The sequence below is a fragment of the Tilletiopsis washingtonensis genome (genome assembly GCF_003144115.1).
Source record: "Tilletiopsis washingtonensis strain MCA 4186 unplaced genomic scaffold FA09scaffold_14, whole genome shotgun sequence".
NCBI lineage: Eukaryota > Fungi > Basidiomycota > Exobasidiomycetes > Entylomatales > Tilletiopsis > Tilletiopsis washingtonensis.
This window is the reverse complement of record NW_020312011.1, coordinates 587,157-605,587: the sequence shown is the minus strand read 5'-3', so window position 1 is coordinate 605,587 and position 18,431 is coordinate 587,157. Positions and strand designations below refer to the sequence as shown.

The window sequence follows — 18,431 nt, the reverse complement described above, 5'->3', positions numbered from 1 at the left end:
GCGTCTCTCTCTTTCCGTCCGCTCCCGTCGCGCCGGCGGGGCGGCGTTGTACTATTCCTGGCCGGGGTCGCTGAGTCTCGCTAGCTCACCGCCTCTCTCTGCCTCCCTCTCTGCGCACCCATCCCATTCACACATCGTCTCACGCACACACCCACACCACACTGACCTCGTCGCCGTGCTCGGGCGCTGACGAGGCGAAATGCACAGCCATGCAAGACAGACGCGGGTCAGCGGGCATGACAGACGGAGGCGCTGATGGATGTGGTGCATTTATGAGGGAGGCGGCCGCAGCAGAGACGCAGACTGTGACGGACGTGCTAGAGAGAGTGGGCGAGGATCAAGTGCTCCAGAGGGCGCATGGACTCGCAGGGAGGGAGGTGACGCGCAGCCAGGCGCGACGAGTGCAGAGATGACGATGTGGATGGAGAAGAGAGGGCATGTATGTGACACAGGACGCAGTTCATCGATCGTTCAGGCGTGCGACACGGAGAGGAGAGACACGATCCAGCCACGGAGCTCGAGTCCTAGAAGCCTCCCAGCGCACCCTCGTCAAAGCCGCCCGCGCTGAAGGCGCTCTCGCTGAACGAGGCGCGGGCGCGCCGCTTGCTGGTGCAGCCCTTCTTCTTCGGCTTGGCGCCCGGCCCGGGCGTCACGCTGGCGGAGCCGCCGCTGCCGCTGCCGCTGCACTCGTCGTCGTCGGCCGGCCACAGCAGCGGCGAGTTGTCGGCAGAGAGGGTCATTTTGGCGCCGGCACTGGCGGCGCGGCGCGAGCGCAGCGCAGAGGGCCGGCTGCTGCTCGGCGTCAGGTGGCATGCGGCCAGCACCGACGGCGGCAGCGCGTGCTCCGGCGACGGCGGGTGCGGCAGCGTGGCGGCGAGCGCAGAGACGTCTTGCTGCTGCTGTTGCTGCTGCTGTTGCTGCTGCTGCTGCTGCGACACGAGCATCTTGTCGACGGCCGACGAGACACGTGCAGCGATGTCGGCGGGCGTCAGGTCCGGGCTCGTGCAGCTGCTGCTGCCCCAGCCGCCCGACGGCGAGTCGGGCAGCGCGTCCGTCTCGTCGCTGCTGACGCCGCTCCACGGGTCCGCGCTCGAGCAGCGCGACGACATGGGCGACGAGTCGAGCAGGAAGAGCGGCATGGCACTGCTGCTGCTGCTCGTCGGCGGCGAGCAGACGCTGCCGAAGGGCGACAGCACGGCGTCGGAGGTGCTCGCGCTCGGTGCCTCGGCCGGCGCATCGATGCTGACTGCGAGCGCCTCGACGGCGCTGCTGAGCTCCGCGGCGGGCGCGGCAGACGAGACAGCCGTGGGCAGCGGCGGCGACGCAATGTGTGGCGACGAGGGCTGCGGCGACGAGGAGCGCGACTCGCGCGGGCTCTCGCGCGGGCTTCTCCGAGGCGAACCGCGCGGCGAGCCGCGGGGGCTGGCGGCGCTGCGGCGCGACTTGGTCGAGCCGGCGAGCAGGATGGAGCGGCGCAGTGCCTCGCCCTCGTCGTCGGCGACGGCGTGGACGTCGGCGATGCGCGAGCCGCTCGGCGAGGCGGAGCGCAGTGGCGACAGGACCGCGGCGCCGCGAGCGGGCTTGCTGCCCTCGTCGTCGCCGTCGCTGCCTTCGTCGGCCGCGACGGCAAAGTAGTCCTGCACGTTCTCCCAGCGGCAGCGCACCGACGGGCTCTGCCGCGGCGTCGCGTCGGGGCTCTTCGTGCGCGGGCGCAGCGCGGCAAAGGGATCCGGCTTGCGGCTCTTGGGCGCGGCCGTCGAGTCGCCGTCGTCGTCGTCGGCATCGTCGAGGCCGGCCGACTCGTCGAGCGAGTCGTCCTCGGCGCTCGAGGCGTACAGCGACGCGCCGCCGGCCTTTGCGCCGAGGCCGCCAAAGGAGCGCACGCCGTGCACGGGCAGGCTGCAGCCGTTGGGCTCCGTCGGCTCGCCGGCGCGCGGCACCGTCGACTCGTGCACGGCCGAGCCAATGACGGTGCCGTTCTTGAGGCTGGCCCAGCGCGCCTTGCCGCGGCGCGCGCACTCGTCGCTCTCGGGCCCGCTGGCCTCGCTCTCCTCGTCGTCGCGCCCGTACGTGACGCTGTGCTTGAGGCTGAGGTCGTGCTCGCTGCCGTTGCGCGTGCACTCGATGGGCGTGCGGTCGTAGTGGCGCCCGCTGTGCGTCAGGCCGTGCTCCGGCGGCGAGTCGTCGAAGCGCACCGAGCGCGGCGGTGCGGCGGCGCTGAAGGAGCGCGGCGCTGCAAAGGAGCACATGGGCGCCACACGCGGGCGCCCGACGCTAACGCTGGTCAGCGCCGCCAGCGCCACCGTCGGCGCCGCCTCGTGCACGCCCGCGCCGCTGCTCGACGGCGGCGGCGCCGAGGCGTTGCGCTTCAGACACGGCGCGCGCAGCACGCACGCGCCGCGCACGACGGGCGGCAGGCGCGGCGCCACGGGCGTGCCGCACTCGGAGTCCGTCGAGCTGGCACTCGAGGTGCTGATGGTGCGCACGCGCCCGCTGCGCAGCGGCTCCATGGAGGAGGAGGACGCGTCGGACGCGTCGGACGACATGGCAGGGAAAAGGGTCGGTGCGGCGGTGACTGGATGTAGACTAGCTCGTCACGCCAGTAGAGAAGGAGGAGCGACGCGGCGACGAGGGCGTGCGGCGGAGGAGCGGGCGGAGAGGGGGCGCCGGATGGCGGGGTGCCGGAGTGCGGCGCGACGCTTGCCGCAGGGTGAGCCAGATGGCCACCGCGCTCTCAGAGCTTTTCGGGCATGGTGGAGAGGGTGGAGGGTGTGAGGAGGGGAGGAGGAGTGCGGACGCAGGCGCGGCGAGCTCGCCAGCAAGCAAGGGCACCTGGCACACGAGAGAGGAGAGGGCCGCAGCAGACGCGCGCGCACGCAACGCAGGCCTCGCGCAGGACGCGGGCAACGTCGCCAGCCGGGCGCAGAGGGACGAGGCAGACGGCGGCGCGGGCGTGCGGATGGCGGCAGCGGGGTGCGGGGGATGGAGGAGGAGAGGCAGAGCTGTCGAGTGGGCGCTGCTCGCCATCGCCGCGCGGCCGGCTGGGCGGCGGCGGCGCTGTCCCAGGTGCAGGCTGGCGGCAGGCGGTGACGCGCTGCTGCCTGCGAAACAGAGCGCAGCGCTCGCAGCAGGCGGCGCGCCGCGTGGGCGGCGGGCACGGCAGAGCGGCAGGCAGGCGGGCAGCAGCGCGCGCAGAGCTGGCGCTGGTGCGCTGCTGCTCTCTGCCTCTGCGCGACTTCACTCTGCCGCCGCCGCAAATACAAACCGCAAAGCCGGCCGTGGCCGCACCCTGCAAAGTGCCGCGCGGCTCCGCTGCGCGCCTGCCTGGCGCCTACTAGCCGAGGCCCATCGACTCCGCGTGGCGGCGCGCCGGCCTGCGGCGTCGGCATGACGCCAAACAGGGACAGGCGCCGCCGTCCAGCCGTCGAGCCGGCCTGCCCGAGGCGTGCCGCGTGACCTCCTCTCGCTTTGAAGCGCCGCCACGGCACGGCGAGCAGGTGCAGAGCATCAAGAGCCGCCGGCAGCTCTGGCCGCAAAAGGAGAAAGACGGACGGATGGATGCGCCGCAGCAGCAGCCTCGCCGGCGCCGGCGCTGCGGTCTCCGAGTCGCTCCATCAGCTGCGGCAAGCGCAGCCCGCCGGCGGGCCCTCCCGAGCGCCCATGGAGGCGGTGCGAGCTGTGGACCATAACACCACGCCCCGCCGGCGCGCTAAGCGAGGGGCCAATGAGCTGCCATGCGGGCGGCGGATGGGGGCGGCGCTGGGCTGGCGGACGTCGAGCGTCGCTCGGGGGGCGCAGGGCCGCGTTCATGCGATGCACGCTACCGCCGCTGCACCCTGCACCTGCCTGCCCTGCCGCCGGCACGCGCGGGCGGCGGACATCAGCGGCGGCATGGCGCCTGCGGCTGCGAGAGCGTGGAACGTCGAGCAGGAAAATGCAGGATGGGCGCTGATGAGGATGCGGCGGCGAGGCGCGCAGCTCCGTTTCCTGCGTGCTGCACGCCCGTGTGCGCCTCTGAGCGCCAGAACGCAGCCACGGGAGGCGCCGGAGAGCCTTCATGCTGCGCCTGCCTCGTCGGAGAGAGAGCAGAGGAGGCGCCCTCGCCTGTTCGGCACATCGCAAGTTGGCGTTCGCATCACATCGCATCAGGCGCCGAAGCAGAGAAGAGGCGGGGTATGGAGAGGCGAAGCGGCGAAGGCCCAACCCCTGGCGTGCAGGCGGCGCCCGCCGTCGTCGGCCTGCCCTGCTCGCGCGAGCTCCCTCTCCCGTGGCAAGCGCTTGCCCGGCGGCTGTGCCAGTCCGGGGTCAGGGGCCAATAGACGGCCAGCAGGAGAAAGTGGGCAATGCTGGCGCTCGGAACGGACTGGGAGCTCAGAGTGCCACTTTGCCCCTGGACGAGGTCGCGTGGGCGTGAGAGAGGCTGCTGATGCCGCTGGCTTCGAAGCGGCGATGCTGCGGCATGGCAGCGCTGAACAGCAGTCGTGCTGCACTCACAGCTGCCCTGCCGCAGCGGGCCCATGGGCATTCAGCCGTCAGAGGCTTCGCCGCTCGCTTTTGCGCCGCGAGTGAGTGAGTCCGGGCGATCGTCGCTGCCGCGGCAGAGCCCGCGCGTCCCCGCACCTCTTCTGCGCGCTGCGATCGTCGCCCGGGTCCAGTCGGAACTGCAAATTCGACGGCGAGCGCGCAACTCTGCGGCTCCGGCTCCGAACGAGACGGGCAGGCCACGTGAGCCGGCACTCAGAGCCCCAACGACACACAGTTCTGGACTCTGCACGCCGTAGCAGGCCAGGCGGGAGAGATCGTCGTTCGGCGAGAACTTGAGCTAGAAGTACACGATGCAGGGAGAGCGAGAGAGCGGGGAAGAGTCTGGAATGGAGAGGGAGAGAGAGAGAGAGATGCAGCAGGAAAGGCGCAGCACAGGGCGCTGTCGAAAGGGAGAAGGAGAGAGCCGCAGGCGCATCACCAGCTGTGGATGGAGGCGTCAGTCGTGGTCGTGCGGCACAGGCAGCACCCGACACGCACAACGAGCACCAGCCGATGAAGGCCTGGCACAGATTCTCGAGCGACATGGCCTCCTGCAGAGAGAGCTCGGGTCAGCACGCGACACCAGGGCGCAGCGCCCTGCCTACGCACCTGCACCAGGCGCTGGATCTGCGCCGGCACCGAAAGCGACACTTGCGGGTTGAAGTCGCGGCCGTTGAGCTTGTTCTGGATGCGGCGCACGACCTCGAGGGCGCGCTGGTTGCGCACGTCGCCCGGCTGCGTGCGCATCTGGCCCGCCGTCTCGTGCTCGCTGGCGTCGGGCGCCTTTTGCTCGCTGGCGTCGTCGGCGACGAGGCGCCAGGAGATGAGCGGGTCGTGCACGAACGCCTCGAGCAGCGCCAGCACGCTCTCCTTGTTGTCGCGCAGCACGCGCATCACGTTTTCGCTCGTCACCTTGAACGTGCCCTTGACGCCGCCGACCTCCATGGCGTTGACGAGCATGCGTGTGAGGCGGAACGGCACCTTTTCCGGGAACTTGGGCCGCACGCACGCCACCTCGAAGCAGTCGCCAAAGTCGATGTGCACAATCTGGCCGGCGACGCGGTCGAGCAGCAGGTTGCTCGGATGCCGGTCGCCGAGGCCGAGGATGTAGCCGGCGACGCTCGACGTGGCCAGCGAGCGCGTGTACGCCGTGCGCCGCTCCAGCCACGACTCGGACGAGCGCGACTTGAGCCACAGCACGCGGTACAGGTCCTGCCCGGGCGTGTTGTCGAGCGCGTACTCGAACACCTCGACCTTCTGCATGAGCATCAGGTTGTCGTAGTCGGGCGCCATCTGCAGCATGAGGCGGTGCTCGATGTTGAGCAGGATCTTGTGCTGCTCGCGGTACTCCTTGATGAGCACGTGCAGCGTGTCGCTGTTCTCCACCCAGCCCAGCATGCCCGTGTTGGGGCTCAGCGGAATCACGGGGAAGCGCCGGATGTCGAGGCGCCGCTTGTACGACTCCGAGTCGATGGACAGCAGTGTGTTGACGAGGCCGAAGAGCTGCATCACGCGCTCGTCCTGCCGCAGGTCCTCGTGGCCCTTGAGCAGGTACTGGTACGTGCGCCCGTCGCTGCCCTTCATCTTGAGGCGCCGCGGGCGCTGCTTCGACGAGATGACGAGCACGACTTGCTCGAACTGCGTGATGCGCACGATGGGCTGGCCGCTCTGGTACGTGCCCGGCACGGCCAGCTCGAGGTCGCGCAGCGAGAGCAGCTTCGGCGAGACGTACTGCAGGTCCAGCTGCACCGAGTTCGTCGCCGGCAGCTGCTTGGTGATGCGCCGGAAGACGTGGTAGTACAGGTCCCACGCCTGGTTCAGGTCCGTGATCTCGCTGTACTGCCGGTAGCGCCGGCTGCACTCGCGCGCCTCGTTGAGGTCGCGCCCGTACGTCTGCGCAAAGGACGTCTCGCGCAGCGTCTCCGGGCCCTTCTCCAGCGCGTCGTGCAGCGGCTCGAGCGTGGCAAACATGGCGGGAATGTCGTGCTCGGTGAAGTAGAGCCGCGAGGCTTCCTCGAGGCCCTCGTGCCACAGCTCGTGCCATAGAATCGCCACGCGGATCAGCTCGTTGGAGACCAGCAGCGCCTGCTCGACGAGCAGCGGGCTATGCTCGCGCACGTTGTCCATGATGCCCATGGCGGCCTGGATGCGCATGACGCTCGGCGACTTGGCCGCGACGGTGAGCGGGTACACAAGCGCCTGCGGGTGCGCGGCGCCGACGTCGGAGAGGAGGTGGTGGATGAGGCGGCGGACCTTCTCGCTCGGCGAGTTGATGCGCGCAATGATCTGCGGGATCACGCTCAGCCACGTGTCGACGATGACGCTGCTGAAGCCCTCGGACACGGCGTCGGCCACGTTCTCCTGGTAGCCGTACTTGAACCACAGCGTGAGGAGGCGCAGCGTGTCCTGCAGCGAGTTGCCGCTCGCGAGCGCAATCGAGCGGAAGAAGCCCTGCACGGAGGGCACGATGCTCGCGGCGATCATCTGCGCCGACACGACGTCGCCGTGGCTCTCGTGGTGCGAGATGACATCGAAGTTTGCCAGCGCCCAGGCGTGCCACGCCTTGTACCAATTGCGGTCGAGCTCCGTGGCGCGGCGGTACGAGTCGATGACGTCGCACTGGTCGTCGGTGACCCACTCCTCGTGCAGCGCCGCCTGCCACTCGCCCTGCTTGAAGTAGCAGCGGGCGAGGAGGCGCGCGAACTCGCTGAGCCGCGGCACCGAGTGCCAGTCCTGCGTCACCGGGTTGCCGTGCTCGTCGACGGCGTGCAGGCCCAGGTCCTCCGCCAGGTTGACGGTAAAGTCGCGCAGGTAGTTGAGGCTCTCGACGCGCGCGCCGCTCGCCCACATGAACTTGAGGTGCGCGTAGATGACCGGCGGCGGCGCCTTGGGCCCGAGGGCGGCCGCTGCCCGCGCGTCCAGGTTGCCGTTTGCCGTGGCGCCATTCATGCTCATCAGCTCGGGGCCGAGCAGCGAGTTGAGCGTCTTCTCGGCGAGCACCATGCGGCCCGACTTGCGGCAGAGGTTGGCGAACTTGATCCACGTCTCGGTGTCGTCGACGGGCGTGAGCACGATGCTGCGCACGGACAGGATGCGCTGCCACACCTCCACCTCGGGCTGGCAGCCCTTGAGGCGCTTCATCCACGTCGCCCGCATCGTCGCCTGGCGGTCGGGCTGGTCGCGGTAGTCGAGCTTGTACACGAGGGCCTCCTCGAGCTCGGAGAGCATCTGCGTGCGCACCATGAGGTCGTATGCGCGAGAGTAGCTCTCCGAGATGAGCGCCGTGAGCTCCGAGTCGAGCGAGTCGCGCGCGCGCGTGATGTGCTTGTTGGCGCTGCTGCGCTGCGAGCGGTGCACGGCGAGAATGGCACGGAAGAAGGAGCGCTCCGACGAGTCGGACCGCATGGCCGAGATGAACTCGTCCATCAGATCCCACTGGCCCAGCGACCACGCGGCGGCGGCGGCCAGCGGCGCCATCTGCCGCCGCTCGTCGCTTGGCGCGTTGACCCACTTCATCGAGACGAGCTCCGACAGGCTCTCCCACTCGCCGAGGGCGTGCAGACAGCGCATGCGGCCGAACGTCGTCTCGGACTCGTTCTTGCCGCCTGCTCTCCGGTCGTACGCCACCAGTGCCTCCTCCCAGCGGTGCAGCTTCTCATACCACTCCTCGTGGTGCGTAATGTCAAGGTGCTCGCGCGCATACGTGAGCGTGCCAAAGGCGGCGTCGGACTGCTGCAGCTTCGTGTTGATGTCGATGAGCGCCTCGATGATCTGCGGCGACGTCTCGGAGAGGAACTCGGCCTCCTTGTAGTGCAGCGCCTTGGCGTACGAGTGGAACTTGTACGCGCGGTCGCCGAGCAGGCGGATGTTGATCGGCAGCGCCTTGTCGTCGTGCTCCATGAACTCGGCGAGGTTGAGCAGCATGTGAATGACCTGGTCGGGAATATCGACGGCGTCGAACGCCACCTCGATGGCCTTGACGAGATCGTCCTGATAGTTGTCGTAGAGCTCCGTCCAGCACGACACGAACGCCGTATTGAAGAGGTCGTACGCCAGCGGCTGATACACGTCGGCGAGGGCGCGGCACGCGCGCAGAGCGTGCGACGGCGACTCGCGCATGAACTCGACGGCCATGCGCCGCAGCCACTCGCGCCAGTCCTCGCTCGTCGACACCTTGGACGTGTCCCACGCCTGCTTCAGGTGCTGCTGGTTGACGGTCATCTTGGTCGCCTCGGCCAGCGGCGCCTCCTCGGCGCGCTCGTCGAGCGCCTTGTCCGCCGGCGCGACCTCCTGCGGCAGGCGCTCGCCGTTGAGCAGCATGTTGACGAGCTCCGTATACTTGGCATGCCGGATGTCCTTCTGCGCCAGGGCCTTGGACACGACCGGAATGAACGTCGCGTACGACGGGCCGAGCTGGAACACGAGCGCCGCAAGCGTGTCCATGGCGGCGGGCCGCAGCTCCGGGCTGCCCGACTGCAGCACGCGCACGAGCGGGTGGATGACGCGCGAGGCGTGGTCGCAGAAGTTGACCTTGGACGCCAGCTGGCCGATCGTCACGATGGCGGAGCGGCGCAGCGTCTGCGAGGCGTCCGGGCGCTCGAACATCTTGACGACGACGGGCAGCACAAGGCCCATGTACTCGTCGATGCTCGAGCCAAAGATGACGAATGAGTGCAGGATGCGCAGCAGCGTCGGCTGGCGCTTCGGCGTGATCTCGCCGTCGAGCGTCTGGATGAGCTGCGGGAGGAGGATCGGCAGGTACGTCTTGAATTCGCCCTCGAGCGCCTTGGCCACGGCCTCGACGAGCGAGACAATCGTGAGCTGGATGCTCGAGTTGGGGTTCCAGTTCTCCTGCACGAGGTCAAAGATGTCCTTGAGGTAGTTGCGCACGTGCTGCCGGATGATGCCGATGAGGATGCCGAGCTGCTGCCAGTAGAACTCGGTGCCCGTGATGCACGTGCGGATCACGTTGAGGAACGCCGGGATGATCTGCGGCAGGAACGTGACGCACTTGAGGCCCTGCGTCTTGAACACGTACATCACCGCCTCGATGACGGCGTGGTGGTGCGTCGAGAGCGACGGGTCCTTGAGGATGTTGATGAGCGAGTCGATGGCCACGTTCTGCGCGTAGTCATCGGTGCTCGTGCCCACGGCCATGGCGAGCTCGAAAAGGTCCGTGCCGCTGGCCTTGCCCGCCTCGGCTACGCCGTCCTCCGTCGTCTTCTCGAGCAGCTTGTAGCGGTACGGATCCAGCGCGCCGAGGATGCCCATCACGCGGATCGTCTCGCGCCGCACGGCCGGGTTTGGCTCGTTCTTCAGGATCTTGACGACGGTGCCGAGCAGGCTGCGGTACTTGAGGTACGGGTTCACTACGTTGCCTGTATTCGAGGCGACGAGGCCCAGGCTGCGCAGCGCGGCGTCGCGCTTGGCGGTGGAGCCGTGCACCGAGTGTGACGAGAGCTGCTCGATGGCCAGGCGCATGAGCTGGTCCACGTGCGGCGCCAGGTCCTCGCCGCCAACGCGTGCAAGCTCGCCCAGACATTCCATCACGCGTGCCGCCACGCCGGGCGCAGGGTCGTTGGCCTTGGGCAGCAGGACCTCGAGCATCGGCAGCGCGTACGACTTGACGAGGCGCTGCGAGGCGCGCACGACGTCGGTGAGCAGCTTGGCGGCCTCCTCCTTGTGCCGGCTGACGGTGGCATACTCGAGCTCCGTGAGGAGCTGGATGAGCGCCTTGCGCAGAGACGGCATGACGTAGGCCGGGTTGTGCTTGGCCAGCCGGCCGATGATGGCAATCGCCACTTCCCGCACGCCAAAGTCCTCGTCGTTGAGCGCAATGAAGAGCGAGCGCACGTACTCGGCCTGCGCCAAGTGCCGGTCGAAGCGCTCGTCGAGTGCTGAGAGCACCGTCTTGCGCAGCGTGGCCTCGGGGTCGGCGATGCCCACCGTCATGAGCTTGTCGAGCACGTCGTTGACGACCTCGATCGCGTGCATGCTCGTCTGGTAGCAGATCGGGTCGTCGCCAAAGAGGCGGGCGCACGTCACGGCTGCCGCTTTCCGCACGTCGACCGCGTCGTCCTCCAGATACGGCAGCGTGCAGCTGCGCACAAACTCGTTGAGGATGTGGCCGCTAAAGTCAAACTGCCCGAGCGTCTGCAGCGCCACGGTGACCGACTCGCCGGTCTTGTGCTCAGCCGGCGGCTGCACAGCTGCCGTGACGGACGCGATGGGCCTGCGCGCGGGCGCGCCCAGCGGTCGGTAAGGCTGATCTGTGAGCGTGACGGAGAGCATGTCGAGCAGGCGGAGCTGCACGACGCGCAGCAATGGCGGCACGGCACGCACGATGCGCTCGAGCGCCTGCACCAGCGGCATGCTCAGGCCGCACGCGAACATCAGGTCGAACAGCTCGTGCATGTAGCGCGTGAGGTGCGGCCCCACAGCCATGGCTAGGTAGCCGATGCAGAAGAAGATCGGCGCCTCGGGCGTCGGGTTCTTGCGGCCCCGGGACTGCAGGCCCTCCTTGACGCAGGCGAGAATTCGCTCGATGTACGGCTTCATCTTGCTGCCCATCGCCGCAGACACGAGGCCGATGGCCTCGAACGTCTGCGAGACGGATTCCCGCGTCGAGCGGTCGCGCTCCCTCCGCAGCTGCTCCGTCAGCAGCGCCATGACGGCGCCCAGGTGCTGATCTGCGAAGAAGTGCGGGTCGTAGTTCGCCAGCACTGGCACGAGGTTCGTGATCGTTCGCCGGATCAGCGGGTCGCGGTGCTTGTGGAGCCGCGCGACGAGGTCACAGGCTCGCCCGAAGCGTGATCGCATGAACTGCGCGGCGGCGCATCAGTGCTGCCGCAGTGCCTGGCTCGGCGACACCACTCACAGTCTTGGAGTGCTGCAGCAGCTCCTGCACCGCCATCAGACTGCCGTGGATCGCCTCGACTGTGTTCATCTTCAGTCCCCGCTCGGCCTCCTCATAGATGGCCTCGTAGGCCTGGCCGCCCATCTGCTTCTCGCGCTGGGCGATGATCTGCAGGCAGGCGCCCATCGCCTCGGCAGCACCTTCCCGCACGAGCACCTGTGGCGGAGGGCAGCACTCAGCCTCCGCCCGCTCAGATGCGGGGCTTGCTGCGACTCACCTTGGCATCTCTCAGCGCCACCCAAATCCGCTCCAGCACGCGCGGCACGTATGCGTGGAAGAGGTGGGGCACATTGTGCGCCATCTCGCGGATGATCAGCACTGCTGCGTACCGGCCCGCCTCATTCCGGTCGCCCGCTACGACGGGGTCAGCCGGGCTTCGTCGGCAATCTGCGTTCGGCACATACACTGCAGGAAGTCGAGCGCTCGCTGCACCTCGAACTCGATGAACTGGTCGCCCAGCGAGTGGCCGCCGTACTTGGACACTCGTCCGAGCGCCTTGGACGCCGCGATCATGACCTGCGGGTCATTGCAGGGCAGATTCGGCTTGAGGTACTGGTAGAAGCGGTAGAGGCGTGCGCTGTTGTCCTCGCTCTCCAGGTCAGTGAGGTAGTCTGCAGCGGATATGCGTCAGCCTAGAAAAAATACCGACGCCTGCTGCTGCGCCTCACCGATGGCCACGATGCCGCCGAGCTTCTCGTGTGTGCTCGGGCTGTGCGTCAGCTCGAAGATGCGCCGGTTCAGATCGTTATTGAAGACCGAGACGGCATCGCCCTTGAGCTCTGCGGCCACAAAGGCGACCTGGGCAGCGCACATGTGAGCCGCGCCAACGCGTATGCTGCCACTGTGCCACTCACATGCTGTGCGAGCTCTCGCCCGGCGGCCAGCCGGACAGCCTCGTCTCTGCTCCACGCGCGTGAGCACGGGTCAAGCACCGCGGCGCCGCTTCCTCTCACCTGCTCTTCAGATTGGAGAAGATGCGGCCGAGCACATCGGTCTGCTGTGCGGCCAGCGCAGCCATGCTTGGCCCCGCCAGCATGGGCGCCGGGCCGACGGGCATGGCGGCGGCGGCGCGAGCACACGCGCAGGGGCAGGAGAGGCGGCGTGGGCACGGGCCGCGCTGCTCCTGCGCTGCGGGTCGAGGATGAGGGAGCGCGGTGTGGGCGCTGCGGTGCTGCTGCCGTGGCGAGGCGCTGGGCGGAGTGGCAGTGGGTGGTGGAGGAGTGACAGGAGCGGCGCCCCGCAGACGTGACAGCTCGGAGCTGCACCGCTGGATGCAGCAGCAGCAGCGGGTCCGCGCACTGGACGGGCGATGCGGCCGAGTAGCGCCGTGGCCGCGCGCGCCTGTCCCCACGCGTGCGGCGTGGGAGCAGCTCGCCAGGCACGGCACGCGTCGAGCGGGAGCACCTCGCCGCCGAGCAACACCCAACACCCTCGCTCAGCACCACCACACCTCCGCCCGCCATGTCGACCAGTGCACCGCGCCACTCGCTCTATCCCGCCACGGCACACCTCGCGCCGTCGTACGGCGCGCCGCAGCATTCCGCGTCGCTCTCGAGCCTCGCGAGCTGCGTCGCCAGCGTTGAGCTCAGCTGCCAGACGGTCAGTCCGCGCGCATGCCCGGCCCGCTCTCTCCCTCAGTCCTGACACGCTGGCACGCACAGCTCGAGTCATCCGTAGCACTGCTGCAGACGGCCACCGCAGACATGCCGCGCCTCGCCAAGGTGCTGGCGTCGCGGCGCCACTTTGACCTCGTCTCGGAGCGCGACATTCGCTCGGCGCGCGACCACCTCAGCGCCGAGATTGCGCCGCAGCTGCGCGAGCTCATCCCGCTGGCCGAGCAGGCACTCGAGCGCGAGGAGAAGGTCGTCAAGTCGCTCAAGAGCAAGGTGAGCCTGCCGAGCCTGCGCTGCGAGAGTCCGCGGGCGGAGCTGGTGCTGCCGCCGACGAGGCACATCTCTGACATCGGCCACTGCTACAGCACCAGCAGATCACAGCGCGGCAAGCGCAGCTCACGTCGATGCATGCGCCGGCGCGTGTGTCGCTGAAGGCGCGGCCAGCGCAGGCAGACGGGCCCGACCTCGAGGCCACGCGGAGAAAGGTGGAGGAGCTGCGAGGGCGAAAAGAGACGCTGCAGAAGCGCGTCGAGAAGCTCGAGACGGAGGTAGAGCGCGAGGTGAGTGGCGCTAGCGTTGAGGAAGCCAGCATGCCTCGTCTCCGGATGCCGCAGAGCTGAAGCGTGCTCGGCTCCAGGAGACCGAGGCCTCGCTGCTGGCCGCGAGCTCGAAGGTCCGCACGAGCAACTAGGTGCCCCGCGAGCGCCCGATACCGACGATGATGCTGTGCCTCACGCGCGTGTAAGACTAGGGTTCAGACTGTTGTACAATTATGTTCTGTCTTGTCCTCCAGACCTCAAGGCACCCGATGCGAGGGCGCAAGCACGGCTGCACGCGACGCCGCAATGTCGAGGTGCGGCTGGCGCAGGAACGCCGCAAAGCCTCCTGGCGCGTCCTCGCTGCCTTCGGGCGCCATGGCACCCTCGAGCACGGCCCAGACGGCGTCCTGGTTGCGCTGCGCTAGTGCGCGGTAGAGATCGTGCGCCGCGGCGCGCAGCTGCGCCGGCTGCCGCGCATCGAGACAGGCAAGCAGCTGCGGCTGCGTGGCCATGTCCCACGCCACGCCCTCCTCGATGCTTGCGCCGAGATGGCGCACGATGGAGGCGACGGCCGCACACGTCGACAGACACATGCGCCCCGTGGGGCCGTGCACGTCGAAGCTGCGATACGCCGCAGCCTCGGCCTTGCGGCGCGTGGCAGGGGCAGCGTGCGATGGCGCATCGCTGAGGATAAAGGAGATGGCCGGCTGCGAGTGCGCAGGTCCGCTGGCGCTTGTGAGCTGCAGACGCTCCTGCAGGTCTGCGATGCGCAGCAGCCTGGCCAGGCGCGGCCACGCCTCGCCGGTGAGCTTGCGGCCGATGAAGTCGGGCACGTGCAGCGCCAGCATCTCGACGAGCGCCGCCGCCTCGATCCACACGAACGCCTCGCGCTCCGTGAGATTCGCTCGCATCTCGTCGACGCTCGCTCCGCGGCGCAATTGCGGCCCGGGCCCGCTGCTGTTGGAGCCAAGACGCGCTAGGACGATGGGCCAGGCACTGTTGATGACGGGCAGCAGCTCGGCCTCGCGGCCTTGCGGTGCCAGGATTGCCACGCCGCGGCTGAGGAGCCGCAGCACGCGTGCGCGCAGCGAAGCAGAGTGGTGGCTCAGGAAGGGCACGCACTTGCTTAGGATGCTCGAGACGACGATCTGCGTGCGTGTGGCCGCATCAGGATCGTCGTCAGGCCCCATGCGCTGCGGCTTTGGCGCCGGCTTCTCGGGACTTGCTCGGGGATCGAAAGCTGGCTCGGCGGGCGCCGGCTCGCGGCGCAGGCGCAGCCACTCTTGCAGAGCGACAAACTCGGCCTGGGCATCGGGCACGCCCATCGCTGCGGCGCCGGCGTGCAGAGCCCGGGCCGCTCGGCCTGAGGAGCGAGCGCGCTCGTCATCCGCCATGACGTCGATGAGGCGATCGAGCACGCCGATGAGGCGGTCTGCGAGGTCGTCGTAGCCATGGAAGCGGTCGAGCGCGTCGAGCACCTCGTCGACGGCATCCTCCACCAGCGGCAGGGCGTCGCTGCCGAGCATGCGGATGACTTCGATCAGCACCAGCGGCGCCGTCTGTGCACTGACGAGCGGCGCCAGCTGCGAGGCGCTGATTGCCAGGGCTTTGCTCGCGCCGTGATGAGCAGACTCGATGAGCGCGTTGGGTGCTTCGGCTGCTGCAGCCTCCTGTCGAGCAGCAGCGATGCTCGCAAGCTGCTCCAGCTCTGGCGCCAGGCCAGCGACCAAGCGATGGCTGGCCGCGCCGAGCACATAGTCTGCATGGTCAAGGACGCAGCCTTCGATGCTTGCATACGCTGTCGCATGCGCGATGCGGCGCAGCGCCTCGCTTGCGGCCTCGCGGACAACAGCATGCTGCGAAGCGAGGCCGCAGATGAGCGGATAGAGCGTGTGCAGCATGAAGGGCCGATAGGCTGTGCCCAGCAGCTCGGCGCACGAGCCGAGCAGCGACAGCAGCAGCGCATCGCCGAAGCGCAGCTGCGAGCTGGCCTGTTCGGTGGCTCGTGCCTGTGCCACCTCGGCGCTGACCTGTGTGGCGCTGCCAGAGCTGTTCAGAGTCGCAGAGGCAACGAAGCCGAGGTCGAGCGCCGGCCCGAAGCCCATGGGAATCGCCGCGGATGTGTCTTCGAGCGGCAGGCCGCGAGACTGCTCGATCTCGGCCGTACTCTGCGCCTCGAGCAGCTCCTTGCTCTGCTCGCCGGCCGACGCACGCTTGCTCTCTGTGGCTTGCAGCAGCTCCTCCTGATCGGCGTCCCACGTCTCGACGACGGCAGCGACGACTTCTCTCGCGAGCTGATGCGCCGCACGGCGGCTCCTGCGACCCTCCTTGCCGGCGAGCAGCTTGATGCGCTCGTCGTCGAGCACGAGTGCAGCGCCTCGAAGCAGCTCGTCGGCGACCAGAAGGGCAGATGCAGAGCGCCTCCGGCTGAGACTGGCCTCGGATGAGAGAGGCGCTCGAGCCGTGCGCAGCCGTGCTGCCTCATGCGTAAAGTGGCGGACGAGGAAGAGTGCGTCAGAGCGGCTCGGCAGCAGATCCGTCTGGGCCGCAGAGAGTGCCAGGCGCGCCGATGCCTGCCCTAGCTCGAGCAGCATGTCCAGCACGGCGTTGGACGAGAGCGCATCGAGATGCTTGAGCCGCAGTCTTGCCGCGCGTCGGCCCTCTGTCGCAGTGTTTCCGCTGTACTCGTCGCTGAGCTCGAGACACTCGAGCAGTCTGCCCGCCCAGCGCTGTGCGCCGCTTTGCGGGCCGACGAGCTCCAGCAGCACGGACTGCGTGACTGTCGACGAGCTGAGGATGCGCAAGAGCACGCTGAGCCGACAGGCGACTGCCGCTGCGCGCTCATCGCGGTGGGCAACGACAGCGCGAGGAAGCACTTGCATGGACCACCCCAGCTCCGCCTTGAGCGCAGCGAGCATCGCAGCACTACACGACTTGTCTTCGGCCAGCAGAGCCATCACAGAGGCGACGGCGGCATCTGTGACGGCGGCTGGCGAAGCGGGGGAGCCAGCGATGTCGAGCAGCCAGCGCACGAGCAACTGCAGCATGCCAGGCTGCTCTGCCTCAGCGCCCTCTTCGGACACGAGGGCCGCCTCGCCGACGCGCTGGTCGTGCCACGAGATGGTGCCTATCCCGTGCTCTATCAGCCCAGAGGCGAGCGTGACGAGCGCCGTCTGGGCTGCTGCGTGCTGGTGGTAGACAAGCGGCGAGAGCAGCAGCAGTGCACTGTGGACTCGTGCGAGCGTGCTTGCAAGCTGTACGACTTTAGCAGGCGTGTCGGCGGCCGCGTCGCCTTGCGTTGCCTCTGGCCTCGAGCTTTCAACGACGTCTGCCTCCGAGAGCTGAGTCTGAGCCATGAGGCGCTCGAGGCTCAGGTCTTGAGTCGCCGGCTCTGCTTTCGCCTTCGACTTGGCTGCTTGCACAGCAGCATTTGCGCGATCGTCCAAGCAGATTCTGAGCAGGTCGCCGAGCAAGCATGTGGCAGCCGCGGCCAAAGGGCCAGAGACTTGCGACGACTTCGCCTTGCCTGTCTCGCCGTCGACAGCTTTGGCTTTGCCTGAGGCTATCCGCACGAGCGCACTGACGCTGCCGGGCATAAAGACGGCGGCGCGCTTCGCTCTCTCTGCCGCCTCCCGCGCACTGAGTGCCGTCGGCACTTCCGAGAGCTCCTCTCCGGTGAGCCAGGTGAGCAGCGCGGCGCGCGCCACGTCTAGAGCAGCCAGACCCAGCTCGGTGGGCGTGCTGCGAGAGTGCGAAGATTCCGAGGCAGCGTCGAGCGCGGCGGTGAGAGAGTGCGCCAGCGCACCTCGGGCAGCTCCGCTGTCGCGCGCGAAGCGGACGTGCGCAGGGAGTGGATAGCACTGCCCGGATGGCCGATGCTCTGCCTCTTCGCGCGCTGCAGCCGCTGCTGCGCTCGCTCTGGCAGTGTCTGCCTCGTAGTCGTCGAGCGAGGGCAGCGCCGACACGCCGTCCCACTCCCACTCGACGGCCTGCGGCGCCTGCTTCTTCTTCTGCGGCATGTCCGACGCAGCAGGAGCCGCAGCGCGTGGAGCGAGCAGCGCCTGCAGGAAGCGCGCGACAGCCAAGCGCGTCTCGTCGCTGGTGCGCGCCTGCGACGAGGAGGACTGGGCGCTCTGCACCTCGGGCGCGCCGCCCAGCGCCACGGCGCCGAGCATGAGCAGCTGCTCCCACACCTGCCAGCGCTGCGCCAGCGGCGGCGTCTCGGGCGTGGCGTGCTCGTCGGAGCACCACGAGCGCCACCAGGCCTGCACGAGGCAGCCGAGACAGAGGAAGACGCCCTCGCGCACGCCGTCGGAGAGGTCGGCGGCGCCGCGCGGCGAGGCGCGCAGCAGCTGCGCGAGCGGAAAGAAAGCGTAGTGCACCAGACTCGGCGAGAGCGGCTCGTGCGCGGCCGCCGCGCTCGTGTGCCGCTCGAGTATGGCGTGCAGCTGGCGCAGCAGCCGGGGCAGCGCCGCCGACGCGATGCCGCGCGGCGTCGCGAGGCCGAGCAGCTCGACGCATGTCGGCTTGAGCTGCGGCAGAGTGTCAGCGACGGTAGTGACGTGCCTGCGCAGCGGCGGCGCACCTCTTGGAAGCGCCGCATATTGACGGCCGAGGCGCCACCTGCGCGCCGCGCGCTCGTCATCGCTGCGAGGCTGCGGCAGTGCTGCGCTGCGGGTGCGCTGATGGAAGGGTGATGGGGTGGAGAGAGGAGCGCGCAGCACACGGCAGCGCGAAGCAGGACCGAGCAGACGCGTCGAGAGTTGGCCCGCGGCTCGCTCTCGTACGGAAGGCGGGGCGCGCACAGACGCCTCCTCGGGCCCCCCTTGGGCCCGCCGT

The 18,431-nt window shown here is 68.8% G+C and overlaps 5 protein-coding genes across 5 annotated transcripts; 2 read left to right on the top strand and 3 right to left on the bottom strand.

The window, feature by feature from the left end:
• Positions 1-181: 181 nt before the first annotated feature.
• Positions 182-2,659, top strand: FA09DRAFT_65334 (hypothetical protein). The gene has a single exon (XM_025745767.1). The coding sequence runs from the start codon at positions 438-440 to the stop codon at positions 2,583-2,585; it is 2,148 nt and encodes a 715-aa protein (XP_025597496.1). The 5' UTR covers positions 182-437; the 3' UTR covers positions 2,586-2,659.
• Positions 2,365-3,097, bottom strand: FA09DRAFT_65384 (hypothetical protein). Its single transcript, XM_025745768.1, has one exon. It carries the CDS (start codon positions 3,025-3,027, stop codon positions 2,587-2,589), a length of 441 nt encoding a protein of 146 aa, XP_025597495.1. The 5' UTR covers positions 3,028-3,097; the 3' UTR covers positions 2,365-2,586.
• A 1,688-nt stretch (positions 3,098-4,785) lies between these two features.
• FA09DRAFT_330847 (putative TOR1-1-phosphatidylinositol 3-kinase) lies at positions 4,786-12,649 on the bottom strand. Its single transcript, XM_025742768.1, has 9 exons — positions 12,394-12,649; positions 12,295-12,340; positions 12,109-12,238; positions 11,845-12,051; positions 11,658-11,794; positions 11,402-11,596; positions 5,134-11,346; positions 5,023-5,075; positions 4,786-4,966 (listed from the first exon to the last, which is right to left on the bottom strand). The coding sequence occupies exons 1-9, from the start codon at positions 12,495-12,497 to the stop codon at positions 4,960-4,962; spliced, it is 7,092 nt and encodes a 2,363-aa protein (XP_025597494.1). The 5' UTR covers positions 12,498-12,649; the 3' UTR covers positions 4,786-4,959.
• A 241-nt stretch (positions 12,650-12,890) lies between these two features.
• Positions 12,891-13,846, top strand: FA09DRAFT_330846 (hypothetical protein). Its single transcript, XM_025742767.1, has 4 exons — positions 12,891-13,039; positions 13,102-13,326; positions 13,419-13,613; positions 13,691-13,846. The coding sequence occupies exons 1-4, from the start codon at positions 12,902-12,904 to the stop codon at positions 13,742-13,744; spliced, it is 612 nt and encodes a 203-aa protein (XP_025597493.1). The 5' UTR covers positions 12,891-12,901; the 3' UTR covers positions 13,745-13,846.
• Positions 13,805-18,250, bottom strand: FA09DRAFT_330845 (hypothetical protein). The gene is made up of 2 exons (XM_025742766.1): positions 18,178-18,250; positions 13,805-18,124 (listed from the first exon to the last, which is right to left on the bottom strand). Exons 1-2 carry the CDS (start codon positions 18,235-18,237, stop codon positions 13,850-13,852), a joined length of 4,335 nt encoding a protein of 1,444 aa, XP_025597492.1. The 5' UTR covers positions 18,238-18,250; the 3' UTR covers positions 13,805-13,849.
• Positions 18,251-18,431: the final 181 nt, after the last annotated feature.

Excerpts from the sequence above, each read along its gene's own strand:
- FA09DRAFT_65334 (XM_025745767.1), top strand. The coding sequence starts at position 438 with ATGTATGTGACACAGGACGCAGTTCATCGATCGTTCAGGCGTGCGACA.
- FA09DRAFT_330847 (XM_025742768.1), bottom strand. The coding sequence starts at position 12,497 with ATGCCCGTCGGCCCGGCGCCCATGCTGGCGGGGCCAAGCATGGCTGCG. Across the intron at positions 11,795-11,844 it reads AGCGCTCGACTTCCTGCAGT|CGGGCGACCGGAATGAGGCG; the intron begins GTATGTGCCGAA and ends ACCCCGTCGTAG. Across the intron at positions 11,347-11,401 it reads TGCTGCAGCACTCCAAGACT|TTCATGCGATCACGCTTCGG; the intron begins GTGAGTGGTGTC and ends GCCGCCGCGCAG.
- FA09DRAFT_65384 (XM_025745768.1), bottom strand. The coding sequence starts at position 3,027 with ATGGCGAGCAGCGCCCACTCGACAGCTCTGCCTCTCCTCCTCCATCCC.
- FA09DRAFT_330846 (XM_025742767.1), top strand. The coding sequence starts at position 12,902 with ATGTCGACCAGTGCACCGCGCCACTCGCTCTATCCCGCCACGGCACAC. Across the intron at positions 13,040-13,101 it reads TTGAGCTCAGCTGCCAGACG|CTCGAGTCATCCGTAGCACT; the intron begins GTCAGTCCGCGC and ends TGGCACGCACAG. Across the intron at positions 13,327-13,418 it reads TCAAGTCGCTCAAGAGCAAG|CACCAGCAGATCACAGCGCG; the intron begins GTGAGCCTGCCG and ends CCACTGCTACAG.
- FA09DRAFT_330845 (XM_025742766.1), bottom strand. The coding sequence starts at position 18,237 with ATGACGAGCGCGCGGCGCGCAGGTGGCGCCTCGGCCGTCAATATGCGG. Across the intron at positions 18,125-18,177 it reads ATATGCGGCGCTTCCAAGAG|CTCAAGCCGACATGCGTCGA; the intron begins GTGCGCCGCCGC and ends ACTCTGCCGCAG.